General features: G+C 39.5%; 1 protein-coding gene across 1 annotated transcript in view; it reads right to left on the bottom strand.

Annotated features, from left to right (window-relative positions):
* Positions 1 to 17,184, bottom strand: part of CFAP58 (cilia and flagella associated protein 58) — a 121,063-nt gene that overhangs the window by 85,390 nt on the left and 18,489 nt on the right. Inside the window, exons 6-9 of the mRNA XM_055424700.2 lie at positions 16,553 to 16,690; positions 11,759 to 11,918; positions 7,441 to 7,523; positions 3,548 to 3,739 (exon numbers count right to left, since the gene is read on the bottom strand). Of these exons, the coding sequence (XP_055280675.1) occupies positions 3,548 to 3,739; positions 7,441 to 7,523; positions 11,759 to 11,918; positions 16,553 to 16,690 (573 nt within the window). The remainder of the gene's footprint in view (positions 1 to 3,547; positions 3,740 to 7,440; positions 7,524 to 11,758; positions 11,919 to 16,552; positions 16,691 to 17,184) is intronic.

Here is a 17,184-nt window from a genome sequence, read left to right as displayed (position 1 = left end):
GGGAAAGACTGAAGGCAGGAGGAGAAGGGGACGACAGAGGATGAGATGGTTGAATGGTATTTCCAACTCGATGGACGTGAGTTTGAGCAAGCTCCAGGAGTCGGTGATGGACAGGAAAGCCTGGCGTGCTACAGTCCATGGGGTCGCAAAGAGTCAAACACAATTGAGTGACTGAACTGAACTGAACATTCTAAGAGAACTACTCACATTTGCACTCCCCTTCACTGATTCCATTTTCCACATCAGTTTTGTTCTTTACTAACTTACTAACTTCAATGTGGATTTTAAATCTACCATTGCTTGCTTTGGGTTGGTTTGGGGTTTGCGTGTGTTTTAGTCTCTTTACAACTGTTCTTTATTTTGTCCATCACTTCCTTTCTTCATCTTTGTTTTGTCTTAGAGGTCATCTCATCTTGGACTTATAACCCAGATGATAGTCCTCTATCCTACCAGGGTCACACTGTTCTTAACGACAACAACAGAAGATCTAGAATCTTCATTTTGTGTGCTAGGAAGCCCAACATGACACCTAGTATCTCCAAGAATTCTTAGAGGAATTATATTTCTCCTATTCACTGTGGCTTTGATTTCCTATTTCAATAGAATTCCAGATTTTCGATTGGCACTTTTCTCTGGCACATATGGATCCTTTTGTAGGTGTGTTACCTCGCATCCCACATCCCTCATCACCCTGTCCCTGCCCCACAAAGCACAATCCAGCCAGGGCTGATGCAGACCGTCACCGAAGATTGCAGGCAGGGAGCACAGTAAAGAATGTAAACGTGACCGTCGGAGGCCCATGCTCAGCACTTCCTCGGTCATTCCTGCCCTGGGAACTGATCCTGTCTCCCAGAAGAGCCCAGCCTGCTCTCTCATCTTCTCCTATCTCCCCCCATTTCCTGCTCACGACTGCCCCTCTCCTTCCCAACTGCAAGCCAGTTCAAGGGACTGTGAATTGAGGGCCAGGTGGATTTTCCTCAGTTCACCTCTACTGGCTTTAAAAGTCTCATCCAATCTCTTTTCTTCTATTTTAGCATGGCTTTATGTCAACCTTAGTGTTTGATGCCATTAAAACTTTTCATCTCTGTTATTGACATTTAACAAGAAGTTGAAAATAGCTACATTCAAATGCCACTTTGAACAAAAATTCTGGGCTATTTATCTACAAATTAATTAATTTATTTACTTGCTTATTTATGAAATGTTTCATAGCATTTACTATGTGCCAGGGATCATTCTAAATACTTTACCGACATTGCCTCATTTAATTTTCACTACCCACCCCATGATATAATGACCCCAATCCTTTTCGTCTGCACACAGATAAAATTTAGGTCAAACCATATAAATAATTTTGCATTTTGTTCTTATCAGATTCATATTGTGAACATATTCCCCATTTTAAAAATATTTTTCAAACACATGATTTTAATGGCACATGGCAAATTTGCACAATTTATTTTGAAGAATACTCTTTCATAAAAATCTTTGCATCCTTATTCTTCATATACTCAGTTTTTATAAAAGAAATTGTAGGGTCAAAAGGATGAACTTGGAACAACTCACTTTGGAAGGAGATAAAAATATCAGTTTCATGACATCTTCCCCCAGTCCCTGGTATTATTCTTCAACTTCCTATAAATAGCATACATGAAAGGGAGCTTTCTGTTTGTGGGAATGAGGGGTGTGTGTGTGTGTGTGTGACAGTAAAGAAAGAAATATGAGAAGGTGTCAAAAAGATATACATGTTTTTAATAAGAAGTCCAGAGGTGACACAAGTTGCTGTAGCAAATGATACATGCTGTCAGGAGTTAAGTAAGAGAGAAAAATTATAGTTGATAAATAATATTTTAAGAACGTGTGCTTAAATTATTTAGGTGAGACATTATGTAACCTTGTGCAGTTAAACATCAGAAATTGTGAAAAATAGTTACCAGCAAAACTTGGTACCAGTATCTCTCCTTTATAAGGAAACAGAGAGAAATACACAATCCTATATTAAAATCAGTGACAGCAATCTTTTTTTTTTTTATCACTCATCATCTATCTATTTGTTCAACCCAGTTTTGGTGCCTACTATTTACCAGCATCTACTATGTGCTGGAAATGAAGAGAAGAATGAGATTAAGTCCTTGCTCCCAAGAGCTCACTACAAACAAAGGTATAAATAAATAAGTACACTAGAGATGGTAAGAGCTCTTCCGGAGATATCAACAAACCCACTAAGTAGGAAGTGACTAGCTCTGCCTAAGGAGTTAAAATAGGTTTGACCCCAGACATGAGCATTTGATCTGGGTACTGAAGCATGAATAAGAGTTTTCCATTCAGAGAAGGGGGAGGAAAGGGCTTTCCAGATAAAACAAAGAGCTTAGCCTCTGTTGCATAAGTCAAAATATATGAATTGCTGTGTCTTGCATGGGTTACAGGTATGTAACAAAATACTGATTCACTCTACCCATAGGTGGGCCAGGTGGGACCTGGGCAGCTAGCATCCCTGGGTGAGCCCCTCCAGCCCTGCACAGGCACATCCCCCTCATTCCCACATGCTATTTTCTACAATGCTGTGATGCAAAGAATGTTAGGAAGCACTGCCCCAGGTTGCTGAGAGATGACTGAGGTTTATAAGGCTGGGAGTAATGATAAGATTTCATTGGAATTTTTAACAACTCTGACAGTGTGATGGCGGCCAGGAGTGGCGGAAGACTGACAGCCAGGAAGGAAGACGTAGGAGATTATAACAGAATATCCGTTCAGATATAGTCTCTGTCTCACCAGGTAGGGCCCCTCCCTTAGTAGGATCACACTGCTGCCCGAGAATATCAGGCTTGATCACGTAATTTCCTTTGATCAATGAAATATGAGTGGACTGACCCTTTACCCTTCCTTTGCCAGCAGAAGCTCTGAGAGCATAGCATATCAAAGGTTCACTATTACACAGTTTTCCCTCTATAAGAGGCCAACACATTCCAACAGAGTCCATCTGCAATGAAGAGGATGTGAAGCAGAGCTGTGGCTGACCCTCAAAAGTCATAAATGAGAATAAAACATAGATCTCTGTTGCAATAAACAACTGAGACCTGAAGGTTATTTGCTACAACTTAATCTGATGGATACAGAGGCTAACAAGTTTAGCCACACTAGAGAACATGAGTGCCTGAACTGACACCTAGTCCTCTCAGAGTCAGTAAATCAATCAGTGGAGCTTCTTACATGATCAAGTTGCAAGAGGAATATGCTGTTTTACAATGGCTTCCAACCAGGGATATGAGGATCACGGGGCATCTTTTACAAGGAAGACATGTCCTGCCAGGGATGGACTGATCACATGCATTTGTGTTCCTCCAAACTTATATTCTGCAAATATCTAATCAGCATTTGTTTACTGTAAATGGGCAGTAGCTGATTTGCTAGCAGAGCTTATTGCCCACTATCTTAAATCTGCATGTGAACCACAAGCTGAAGTCTGAATAATCTGTCTTTGCAACAATGTGTGGCAATCAAAAATAATGCACTGATGCTCAACCCATACCATGGAGGACTAGCTTACCTTTTGGGTAAGGTCACTGGCTTCATTGATGTACCGATCTCGCTCCTTTTCCAGTTGAAAGATGATCTTTCTCTGCTTCTGAGCCTCCTCTTTGTAGTTTTGTATTTCTTCCTCCAGATTCCTCTTGGCTTGTTCATGGAGCTTTACCAGGTCTATCTGTTTCTGGGTTGCACTGACCGCCTTAAGCATATTCTGAAAATGAGGACAGCACCGAAAAATGTTTGTGGGTTTTTGGTTAAATTTACTTGTTGCCTTAATCCTAAAATAATTAGGTGCATTGTTTGGGAGATGAATAAAAATAATCATATTTTCTACAGATTACTCAGAGCTTGTTATGTTAATTCTGCACAGAGCACTATAAACTATAAACACACATAAAAAGGCACTAAGAGACAACATCCCTAGGAAGTGGGCCTATATTGCTCCCATATTAGGGGTAGGAAACTGAGAATGAGAAGATAAGCTACTTGCCTACAAGTTCATGGGCTTCCCCAGTGGATCAGTGGTAAAGAATCTGCCTGTAATACAGGAGGAGCAGGAGACACAGGCTCGATCCCTGGCTTGGGCATATCCCCTGGAAGAGGGCATGTTAACCCACTCTAGTATTCTTTCCAGGAGAATCCCATGAACAGAGGAGCCTGGTAGGCTACCGTCCACAGGCTCACAAAGAGACAGACATGACTGAGCACATACACACGCACACACAAGTTCATACAACAGGGGAGTGACAGGGCTAGGATTTGAATCCCGAGCTGGCTGACCCCAAAGCCCATCTCTAGTCCAACTCTAGCCTTTCACTTGTGAAGTTAGAACAGCTGAACCTAATCATGTATCACAGGCTTTGACTACAAAATAAAATAAAAACCTTCTTATTAAAAATACAGATAGCCAGAATTAACATATGATCCAACAATATCACTTCTGGCCATCTACTCAAAAGAACTGAAACAGGTGTTCAAACAAAAACTTGTACATGAACATTCATAGCAGCACTATTTGTAAAAGCCAAAAGGGGAAAACAACCCAAATGTTCATCAACTGGATGAATAAATAAACAAAATGTGCTGCATCCATACAGTGGAATACTACTCATCCATCGAAAGGAACGAAGGAGACACTACGACACGGTTGAAGCTTGAAAATATTATCCTGAGTGAAAGATGTCAGTCATAAGAAGTCACATATGGTATGACTCCAGTTATAGAAATATCCAGAATGGTCAAATCCACAGAAACAGAAAGCCGATGAGTAATTTCCAAGGATGGGAGGAGGGGAAAGTGGGGTGTGACTGCCTGACAGGTAAAGGGTTTCCTTTTGGGTGATGAAAATGTTCTGGAACTAGATTCATGATGTTTTACACAACATCGTGAATGTACCAAATGTCACTAATGGCAAATTTTGTTTTCTGTGTATTTTACTACATTAAAAAAGAATTAACGTGGTTTAAAACACGCACACACACACAGATGCTCACATCCCAACTCCAGAGAGTCTGATTCCATGGATCTGGGATGGGACTCTGGCACCTACACTTTCTTTTTTTTTTTTTTGAAAGCTGCCCTGGTGGTTTCTGATGCTACTACAATGGAAGTGCCTTGGTTTGGTTGCACAAGAAGTCAGGTTGTTCCTCTGGAACACAGAATTAATACAGTGCAACTCTGCAGCCATGCTCATGATGGACCATAGCAGTCTGCTTCTATAGCCACAGCTGAATGGACCCAGTGATTTCCAAAATAGAGCCTCTAGATTTTTGTAACTCAGTAGAAGATGTTAACTCAGGAGCTGTTTATTAGCGATAGCTTTTTTCTGCCATTTGGACAGGGAAACAGAGAGAGAGAGAGATGATTTCACTGAAAGACAGAAATGAAGCCATCTATGACTCAGTTGGAAGACTAGTGGTGGAGGGAGAGGGCTTTCTGTGCATCCCAAGAGTGAAAGGCCAGGTTTTCATCGTTCCTGAGGCCCAAATGTATCGTTAGGTTCTATGTTGCTGTTTAGTTGCTAAGTCGTGTCTGACTCTTCGTGAACTCGTGGACTGTAGCCTGCCAGGTTCCTCTATCCACAGGATTTTCCGGGCAAGAATACTGGAGTGGGTTGCCATTTCCTTCTCCAGGGGATCTTCCCAACCCAGGGATCAAACCCATATCTCCTACACTGGCAGATGGGTTCCTTACCACTGAGCCACCTGGAAAGCCCCCCAGGTTCCACAAGGCACTTCATAATCCCTTTCCAAATCTCTAACCAATACAAACCTGCAGTCAGGACTGAAAACCACTGGAATATAAATTGTTTTTTTTTTTAAAAAAGGACATGAAAACTTGGTCGGATGACGACGTAGAAAAATGGAAAAGGTCAACTTTACTTTCAAGTACTGAATTAAACATTTGCTCTATGAAAGATAAAGTCCCTTCAACATGACACCGAGAAAACCAAATACATGAACATCGCTGCCTGTCAAAACTATGTCACTCATTCATTCAATGAAGGTGGCATTTCAAGTCAGTGAGGCAAGAATGTATTATCAGTAAAGGTGGACTGCACACCTGCAGTGGAGCAGGCACTCTGTCAGGCACTAAGGATGCAATGGCTTGGAAAGAAAAAAATTTTTTAAAGTATCTGCCCTCAACACAAAGCTGATGTAGTCAAATCAAACAAATAGGTGTAAAATTAAAGTGTTAGGTGTCCTATTGTGGCAGAAAATCCAAAAGCAGTTTACCAGAACATACAAAATATAAATGGACTGAATGTTGTATATGTTACAAAAATTTTTTTTTAAATCTAAATCCAACAATAGTATTTATATTATTTATATATTTATGTTATTTATAAATGTATAGAATAAAGGCACAGTTCTAGGATTGTGCAAAAAAAAGAAAATCAATGACTTTCTGAAGGAGTGCTCAGCATGGAAAGGTACTTAATCTTCTACTCTTTTCTGAGATTCCCTAAACAGTCTGCTCTAAGCTACAGGATAATCTACTTCATTAACATTTATTCATTTCTGGGAAACCTAAAGAAATATTAAAATAATAAATATTAAAGTAATACAAAAATTGAAATGAATGCATATAGGCTGTATCTACTTTGATAAGATGAAGCTCTCTTGACCAAAAGCCAGTAGCTGTCTGCCATGGAAGCAGCCTCCCCACTCTACACCTGGCCCATCGCTTCGTGCTTCATTCTCCCTGGAGGGAATTCTTGAGCAGGAACATGTACCCTAGATCTTTGAATGCAGTTACTCTCCTCAGAGTGACTGTCAGTGGAGGTAATCCTCTGGAAGGGGCTAGGAGAGGAAAGGGGAATGGGGGCGGGGTCTGCCTTGACTGGAGGATTTCTAAGCCTTAAGCTCCCCACAGCCTCTCCCTCAGCTTTGAACTATACTGGGCTCAAAGACTAGGAGGAATAAGCTCCAGAAGCAGAAAACAAGGCCTCCAACACTCTGGAAAAGATGGAGGAAAGGTTAGAGTCTCTTGGTAAGGTCAACCAGCCATCCTTTAAACACCTAAAAGTTAATTAGAACTCACTTGTATGTTCTGGATTGGCACAAAATTGCAAATTATAGATATTACAATCAGAAATCTTGATCAACTGCTTAGATGCCAAATAAGACACCAGCAATAGGAACAGAAACCACAAGACTCTCTGAAATCCCCTGCTAGTTTATACGATAATTCCTCAAAGTCCCTTTGGGCTCACAGGTGATACTGTGGTTTCAATTCACAGCCAGCGAACATGGATGTGGACAGCTGCTTAGAGGACAATTGAGCACTATTATTAGTTCTAATCTACTTTTGTTTGGCTCAGAGTTTTCTTTCCCCTGCAACTGGTTATAGGCCAATATTATAGCACTAAAGAAAGACATTTATTCACCAGTGTTACTGTAACAAACGCACCTTATTCAATATGTCCCTTTCTCTCAGAAGCTCATCCATTGCTTTCTTATCAAGTTCTGCTTGTTTCTTTGAGGCCTCCACCTCTAAATCACCAGAGAGAAAACAATAATAAATATAAAGAGAGCCTGCCAAGAAAGAATCTGCCAAAGTGGCATGAAAACTGCTTTATATGTTTATCTATAGCTATAAAACTGCTTTCTGTTGAGTGGTACGTGATCTTCATTATAACTCAGTGAGGCAAGTCTTCCCATCCAGCTAAAGAGATGGAAACTGAAGCTTACAGACCCTTACACCAAGGGTCTGCAGCCAAGAGGTGACATGGCTAAGGTTGGGAATTTGGTCTCTCTGACTCCACAAAGTCCTAGTTATTTAGTCCCTAAGTTGTGTCTGACTCTTTTGTGACCCCATGGACTGTAGCCCTCAGGCTCCTCCAGACATAGGATTTCACAGGCAAGAATACTGGAGTAGGTTGCCACTTCCTTATCCAGGGGATCTTCCTGACCCAAGGATCAAACTCATGTTTCCTTCACTGGCAGGCAGATTCTTTACCACTTTGATGCTAGGGAAGCCTCAAAAGTCCTTGCTCTCCTGAAATATTTTTTATCATACAAGTAATTAGAAACACAGGAAGAAACTGGAAAATAAACAGTTCCAAAAAATAAACTAAAGGGAAAATTTATTTAAAGAATCTACTTAAGATTTTGATGTGTCTCTTTCCTGACATTTTCCTATGCAAATACATGTGTGTATATAAATATATTTATACACCACATACACCAAGAGGGAGCCATAACACACATACAGTCTTGTAACTTGCTTTTATGAGTAACCAATATAAATAAATACCTCTCTATAATATAAATGTGTATCTACATCAGAACATTTAAAGACTGCATATTTCACTGTATAAAAATGTTTAATTTATTAAGCCAATCCTTATCTTAACATTTAAATTACTTCTTTTTATTTTTTGTTTTGCAATTATAAGCAATAATCTTATGAAAGTTCCTGCTCATTTGGTCATCTAGGAGAGGAAGTCCTTGAATCAAAAGTGATTTTCTTTTTAAAGACCTTTTTCTCCAACTGCTGAATTTCTCTCCAAAAATTAACAGCAGTTTAAATCCACACCCAAACTAAAACTGTTATTACCATTCTCCTTGATCTTTGACAACCTGATAGCTTTTCCTAAACCAGTATGTCTATATTTAATTCACATATCTTTGATTGGTAGTGAAGTCGACTACTTTCTCATGTTTCATGATCAATTATTTGTTTTCTGTTTTTCAAATTGCCCACACTAGCCCTCTGCCCATTTTTCTCCTGAATTATTTACCTTTTTGAATTTGAAAGAGCACCTTATATATATTAATAATAAGGATACTAACTCTTTGGCAATATTTTAGTCAATTTGTCTCCTTATACAGAGTCTTTGGGGGCTTCTCTGGTGGCTCAGTGGTAAAGAATCTACCGCCAATGCAGGAAACATGGGTTCAGTCCCTGGGTTGAGAGGATCCCTTGGAGAAGGAAATGGCAACCCACTCCAGTATTCTTGCCTGAGAAACCCCATGGGCAGAGGAGCCTCTCAGGCTAGTCCATGGAGTCACAAAAGAGTCAGGCACGACTTAGCAACTAAACAGCAATAGAGTCTTTTGTTGCTAAAAAAAAAAAAAAAAAGCTTAAATTTCATTAAATCTCTCCATCTTGGCTTTACTGTTCCTACATTTGACCTTAACTTTTTTTCCCAAAAAGTAGTTTATTGTCTTACTATCATTTTCTTAATAATCCATACTGCACACTGGTATGAAACAACACCTTTATCTTAGATGATAATCACGGGTCTTTCTGTAGCCTTTCCAATCTTTTCTATTGATCTGTTTATTCACGCATTTTCACTAAACTATTTGATTACTAAAGCTTTATAATACATTTAAACACCTGGTAAAGGCTAACACTCCCTTCTTACTCTTCTTTTCTAGAATTTTATGGCTATTGTCACCTGTTTATTCTTCTGGAGGAACCCTAGAATCAGTTTTCAAGTCCCAAGCAACATAACTCTCTGAAATTTTTATTGGAAATATTAAATGTGCAGATTAATTTGGACAGATTTATATCTATATCATATTGAGTTTTCTCATCCAGGAACTTGGTGTATTGGTCCATTTTTCAAGTCTTCCTTTATACCCCTCAAAAGAATTCTGTAGTGTTTTATATATATAGGTCTTACAGATATTTTGGTAACTTTATTCATAGATATTTTATTACTTTAGTTGCTATTGTGAAAGGGGGGTCTTCCATCATACATTGTAACTGATTCTTTGTAGGAAAGAAAGCCATTGATATCTATATATTTCTTTTATAACCTGCCACCCTGTTGAACTCCTGTTAGTTCTGGCAATTTTTCAGTTCCCTTCTTGGATTTTGTGGCAGGAAATCATAACATATGGGGGCTTCGTGCTCCTAACCATTATGTGCAATGCCACTGTCTGATAGGGCACATCAAAAGGAAGTGCTCCCTAAGAAGAAATAATGATGCTAACAAGATCTACAAAATCACCAGAAGAGAGAGCATGATGACTTCTTTAAACATGATTAAAGAATGAAGAACTGGGGTCAATACTTAATGGAGAAATTTTTTCTGCACAGCTTAGAACTATTGCCTGCAAAAATACAGAAAATTTAATATGGGAGTGCTTTTGGAATTCACTAAGCCAATTACAAAATGTGCTCTACCAGTTCTACCTTTGTGTGTGTGTGTGTGTATCTGTCACTGAAGATACTAGATTGTAACCTCATGCTACACTGTAAGCATCCTGAGGGCAGGAACCTCCACGCACCCAATGCCTAACATAATGCCTGCACACAGTATGGACTCAGTTTATTGAATGAGTACATAAGTGGAGAAATGATCAATATTAACAGCAACTGTGCCTCAGTAAAAGATTGTTTCCGATGTCCTAGAAGGAAATATATTGGCACTTCTCAAAGACTCTATTGACAAATATTTCTAATAATCTTATCCAGAGATCTAGATTTTACTTAACTTTTAGGGAGGCAATGTACATGTTTATGCTTGTGGGTGTGTCATCTCATCAGTGAGTTATGGCTGAGTTCAGTGAGCTGTTCCTGCCTCACATTTTCTGGTGCAGTCAGAATTCAAATCCCAGTCCCTCTGTCTCCAAGTCTCTGAGCTGTTTCTACCACACCATATTTAACTAGTATATACCATATTTTTAATTATATTCTTTTTCAGGAGGGGATAGCATCCTCTCATTACTTTTATAAGCAGTAATATATCTGGATAATAATAGATGACATTTAGTAAGCACTTACCACATGCTAGGCACTGTCATTTTGATATTAGCCATTTCATCCCCAAAAGCTAAATGAGGAGTGGGATCTGAACCGAGGCACATCTGACTTCAGAGTCTTGTATCCTTAACGATGTTTCTAAACTACCTGGCCTCCTGTGGCACTTAAATTTTCCCTCCACAGGTCAAAGTGATAGTTGGGTAGAAGACTCTGATGCTAGGAAAGGTAGGGGGCGGGAGGAGAAGGGGACGACCGAGAATGAGATGGCTGCATGGCATCACCGACTCTGTGGACATGAGTTTGAGTGAACTCCGGAAGTTGGTGATGGACAGGGAGGCCTGGCGTGCTGTGATTCATGGGGTCACGGAGAGTCGGACACGACTGAGCAACTGAACTGAACTGAACTGAAGAGGAAAGGAGTTGGAAGCCATTTATTTTTGGCTTGCTGATTCTGGGTACAGTATTGTCTCATATACTGCTCATGGGGAATATTCAAGTTTCATTTCTCCTGCATCTTCTGTGAAAAAGAAAACTGAAGGAAAGATCATGTAGAACCCAGACTTAAGAGTATACATGTGTACTAAGTTACTTCAGTAGTGTCTGACTCTTTGTGATGCTATGGACCATAGCCAGCCAGGCTCCTCTGTTCACGGGATTTCTCCAGGGAAGAATACTGAAGTGTGTTGCCATTTGCTCATGCAGGGGATCTTCCCAACCCAGGGATCAAACCAGTGTCTCTTATGTCTCCTGCTGTTACTTACTTCATTGACAAATACTGAGCAATACTTCGGGCTCAGTAAAATCCATTGAAGAGCTTTTTAAGGTAAGAAAGTTCAAGGTATACAAAATGATGACTGCTCCATAATATTTACTTACTAGTTTCAATGTTGTTTCACTGAATTCATTTCACATGGTTTGTGCTTACACGCATGGAGTTGTCAAAAGACATAATCACCAATGAAATGCTTATAATATAAAAAAACAAAACACAAAATTATTCTTGGTTTACCTCTCTCTAGTCCCAAGATCTGATTTTTCAGGGTTTCCTTGTGCTGTTCCACTTCTCCCTTTTGATCTTCAATCTGGTGCAATTTCTTATGGATTTGTTCTCTGATTTTGTTGAGCTTCCCAATGTCAAGGCGCATCTGATGGACTTCTTCCTCTTTGGCCTGTAATTAGTGAGAGAGGATTAGCAGGGATATTTGGTCAGTAAAGGATTGGTGACTGGATGATGGTAAACTCAGAATCAACAGAAGAACATTCTTTCTAGGTCAGTGCAGAATTATTCTGTGGGATTAAATCAAAACACACACTGTGTAATTTTTGAGAGAAATTGAAAAACTCTAGTGTCTGAATAAAATATATGGTTAAATGAGCTAAAAACAATGAAAAAGACACTTGATGTCTCAAGATACCATTGAATCATTGAATCAAACAATATAAGAATGCTGAGCTGTATGCATCATAAATGTGAAATCTGTGTACCAACGTTGTATTGATTACCAACTTTCAGACTCACAAAGTGATCTCTCTTGCAGGTTATTAACATGCTGTAAAATATTGAGTCTTTTGGATCCACATTGCCACGTGGAACAACTACATACAATAGAAAAGGCACCCTCCCCTTCCTCAGAGTACATTAGTCTTGTTGTTGTTCAGTAGCTCAGTCATGTCTGACACTTTGCAACCTCATGAACTGCAGCATGCCAGGTTTCCCTGTCCTTCATTATTTCCCAGAGCTTGCTCAAACTCATGTCCATTGAGTCAGTGATGTCATCCAACCATCTCATCCTCTGTCGCCCCCTTCTCCTATCTTCAATCTTTCCCAGCATCAGGGTATTTTCCAATGAGTCAGCTCTTCGCATCAGGTGAATACTTGGTGAAGTATTGGCGCTTCAGCTTCAGTATCAGTCCTTCCAATGAGTATTCAGGGTTGATTTTCTTTAAGATTGACTGGTTTGATCTCCTTGCTCTCCAAAGGACTCTTCAGCATCACAGTCTGAAAGCAACAATTCTTCAGCACTCAGCCTTTTTTATTGTCCAGCTCTCACATCTGTACATGACTGCTGGAAAAATCATAGCTTTGACTAGATGGACCCTTGTTAGCAAAGTAATGTCTCTGCTTTTTAATACGCTGTCTAGGTTTGTTATAGCTTTTCCTCCAAGGAGCAAGTGTCTTTTAATCTCATGGCTTCAGTCCCCATCTGCAGTGATTTTGGAGCCCAGGAAAATAAAGTCTGTCACTGTTTCCATTGTTTCCCCATCTATTGCCATGAAGTGATGGGACCGGATGTCATGATCTTCATTTTTCAAATGTTGAGTTTTAAGCCAGGTTTTTCACTCTCCTCTTTAACCTTCATCAAGAGGCTCTTTAGTTCATCTTCGCTTTCTGCCATAAGGGTGGTGTCATCTGCATATCTGACGTTATTGATATTTTTCCTGGCCATCTTGATTCCAGCTTGTACTTCATTCAGCCTGGCATTTTGTATGATGTACTCTGCATATAAGTTAAATAAGCAGAGTGACAATATACAGCCTTGACGCAATCCTTTTCCAATTGGAACCAGCCCATTGTTCTATGTCTGGTTCTAACTGTTGCCTCTTGACCTGCATACAGGTTTCTCAGGAAGCAGGTAAGATGTCTTTAAGAATTTTCCACAGTTTGTTGTTATCCACATAGTCAAAGGCTTTAGCATAATCAATGAAACAGAAGTAGATGTTTTTCTGGAATTCTTGTGCTTTTTCTGTGATCCAGTGGATTCTGGCAATTTGATTCAGATGAACATTATATCTACTACTGTAGGCAAAAACCCTCCCTTAGAAGAAATGGAGTAGCCCTTATAGTCAACAAAGAGTCCGAAATGCAGTACTTGAGTGCAGTCTCAGAAACAACAGGATGATCTCAGTTCCCTTTCAAGGCAAACTATTCAACATCACAGGAATCCAAGTCTAGGCCACAACCACTAATGTCGAAGAAGCCGAATTTGAACAATTATATGAAGAGCTACAAGATCCTCTAGAACTAACACCAATAAAAAGATGTCCTTTTAATCATAGGGGACGGGAATGCAAAAGTAGGAAGTCAAGAGATACCTGGAGCAACAGGCAAGTTTGGCCTTGGAGTACAGAATGAAGCAGACCAAAGGCTAACAGTTTTGCCAAGAGAATGCACTGGTCATAGCAAACACTCTCTTCCAATAACACAAGACAACTCTACACATGGACATCACCAGATGGTAAATACCAAAATCAGATTGATTATATTCTTTGTAGCCAAAGATGGAGAAGCTCCATTCAGTCAGCAAAAACAAGACCAGGAGCTGACTGCGGCTCAGTTCATGAACTTCTTACTGCAAAATTCAGACTTAAATTGAAGAAAGTAGGGGAAACCACTAGGCCATTCAGGTATGATCTAAATCAAATCCCTTATGATTGTACATTGGAAGTAACACATAGATTCAAGAAATTAGACCTGATAGAGTGCCTGTAGAACTATGGACAGAGGTTTGTAATACAGTACAGGAGGTGGAGATCAAAACTATCCCCAAGAAAAAGAAATACAAAAAGGCAAATGGTTGTCTGAGGAGGCCTCACAAATAGCTGTGAAAAGAAGAGAAATGAAAGGCAACAGAGAAAAGGAAAGATACACCCTGAATACAGAATTCCAAAGAACAGCAAGGAGGAAAGAAAGTCTAAATTTTTAGTGAACAATTTCAAAGAAATAGAGGAAAACAATAGAATGGGAAAGACTAGAGATCTCTTCAAGAAAGTCAGAGATACCAAGGGAATATCTCATGCAAAGATGGATACAATAAACGACAAATGGTATGGACCTAACAGAAGCAGAAGATATTAGGAAGAGGTGGCAAGAATACACAGAAGAACTATACAAAAAAGATCTTCACGACCTAGATAATCACGATGGTATGATCACTCACCTAGAACCAGACAGCCTAGACTGTGAAGTCAAGTGGGCCTTAGGAAGCGTCACTACGAACAAAGCTAGTGGAGGCAATGGAATTCCAGGTGAGCTATTTAAAATCCTAAAAGATGATGCTGTAAAAGTACTGCACTTGATATGCCAGCAAATTTGGAAAACTCAGCAGTGGCCACAGTACTGGAAAACATCAGTTTTCATTCCAATCCCAAAGAAGGACAATGACAAAGAATGTTGAAACTACTGCACAATTGCACTCATTTCACCTGCTAGCAAAGTAATGCTCAAAATCCTTCAAGCTAGGCTTCAACAGTATGTGAACTGAGAACTTCCAAATGTACAAACTGGATTTAGAAAAGGCAGAGGAACCAGAGATCAAATTGTCAACATCTGCTGGATCATAAAAAAACCAAGAAAATTCCAGAAAAACATCTACTTCTGCAGAGTACGTTAGTCTATGACTGTCCATATGGACAGGAGGACAGGGTGGCATTAATGAGCAAGTCAACACGATATCAAAAGGTATCAAAATGACAATTCTAGCAAAGTAAAGCACCAGGATTTTGTCTCTGGACTTCAAGTTTTACAAATTTTTTAAAAAGTTGTCATTCTTAGAAACTAGTTGATTTTCTGCAAATAAAGAGTAGCAATTATCCCCAGTTTTGACAATGAAGAGATTGCACTTAACTGGGCATGTTATGCTCAGATCACTGCTAGAAACAGAATTCCAGAGGTTTAGGATCTGATAACAAAATATTCCATCTTTCAAGGTGCCCCATACATGTTACCAAAGGAGAGAATTATTGACTTAAGTATTTTTACTTTGATTTCACCTTAGGGGCTAATACATTATTTTGCCTTCAGTAGTCATTTCATTTCTGCTTTAACTTGGAGAATCCTCATAAAGAACAGTGAGTCAAGCCTTTCTGGACTGCTTAAATGTTCCTCAGCCTCAGATCCTGTGGGGTCCAAATTAGTTCATCTAAGATTACTTTCAATTAAAAAATAAAATGTTCTAAGTCAGTAGTTATTAATCTAGACCTCATAGTGATACTTCAGAAAAATTCTGTAAATTTCTAAGACTGCATGCAAAATAATATATAATATGTACAAATATTAGTAAGTGTGTGTATGTGTGTATGCACGCACACACATGCTTTTATCAGATTCCCAAAAGGGGCTGTGACACAAAAACTTTTAAGATTTACTACTCGAATCAATGTATTTTTGTGATTAGTCATTGACCAGTATTCTAAGAATAATAGAATAAGGTTTATGGATTTTTCAGAACTGCTGATAAACATAAAGCCACTCTGCTAAGCATGTAGGCAGACAGTATGTATCCAAGTATAAAACGGTTATCCAAACTTAATTTGCAAGCACTCTTCAGTGAAGGGAGACCATTCTTAAAATTTACACTGGACAGAAGTGAAAATCATGATTATGCAGTCCTAAGAGTAGACACCAAACAGTACCAGTCCATCCCCCACCCCTCCCATTCCATACAAGCAGTGAAATATAATCTGACTTCTTTGTCACTCACATGTGAATGGTTTCTAGCTCTGGGCAGCTGGTTACTTGCAAGGCTGAACTACAGAGATGAACATCTGAGCTCGCTTTGGAAAATATCTGCCTAATCATATGACTAAGAAGCAGCTTTGCAATGTTATAAGAATGGACGCTATTATATTAAACTGCTTCTGGGCATAAAGCAATCATTGTAGGTTTACACCTGCCTCTGATGGACCAAGGGTAATGCAGGTTATGCAACCAAGGGCTCCCAACAGCATCGATCAACCTGTATTTATACTAATAGGTAATGAAAAAGGGCACGCCAAAGGAACAGATATGTCACTCAGTGTTTACTTTGAGCTCCAACGCCTTCTGCTGGTTTTCTTGGGATAGCTGCTCACAAACCAAACTGTGCTGTTCGTTCTCTTGCTGAAGTTTAGCATTTCTCATCTGAAACTGCTCCAGCTCCTTTGCGGCTCTCTCATTAAGTATCTGAAAGATGCAGAACAAGCTGGTTAATGCTTTTACAGGGGCTGCATACCCACACAGGAGGCCATGCAGACCTCCTGGGACAGGCAAGGCAACCACCCATTTTTCCATCTTTGCAGAAATGGTTCTCTCTCCCCAGTGAAAGCACAAATTCACTCAAATATGATGACTATTAAATGGCTGAGGGAAATGATGCCTTCTAATGAATAACACAGAGAGCATAATTTTTTTTTTTTTCTGGGAGCCTTGGGAAGCCTTGTTCACAGGTGGTGGATAAATATTTTAATGCCTGTTTGCCATTTGGCAGGCTTTGCATACGCAACAATTGCTATAATCATTGCAAATGAGCTAGAGATTCAAGCAGGTTTTATCGGCTACAGGGCTCAGAAGCTACATCTTCAGAAGCAAATCCTGCATTAACATGCCTATGGTATTTTCGTGAACAGAACCTTTCACTAAACACCAACACAAGAGACAATTCTCCTTAATCCAACTTA

This window comes from Moschus berezovskii, chromosome 12 (assembly GCF_049115385.1).
Source record: "Moschus berezovskii isolate FMDL1 chromosome 12, NW_MosBer_1.0, whole genome shotgun sequence".
Classification (NCBI taxonomy): Eukaryota; Metazoa; Chordata; class Mammalia; order Artiodactyla; family Moschidae; genus Moschus; species Moschus berezovskii.
Note: the sequence above shows the minus strand (reverse complement) of the source record. Positions and strands in the feature narration are given on the sequence as shown.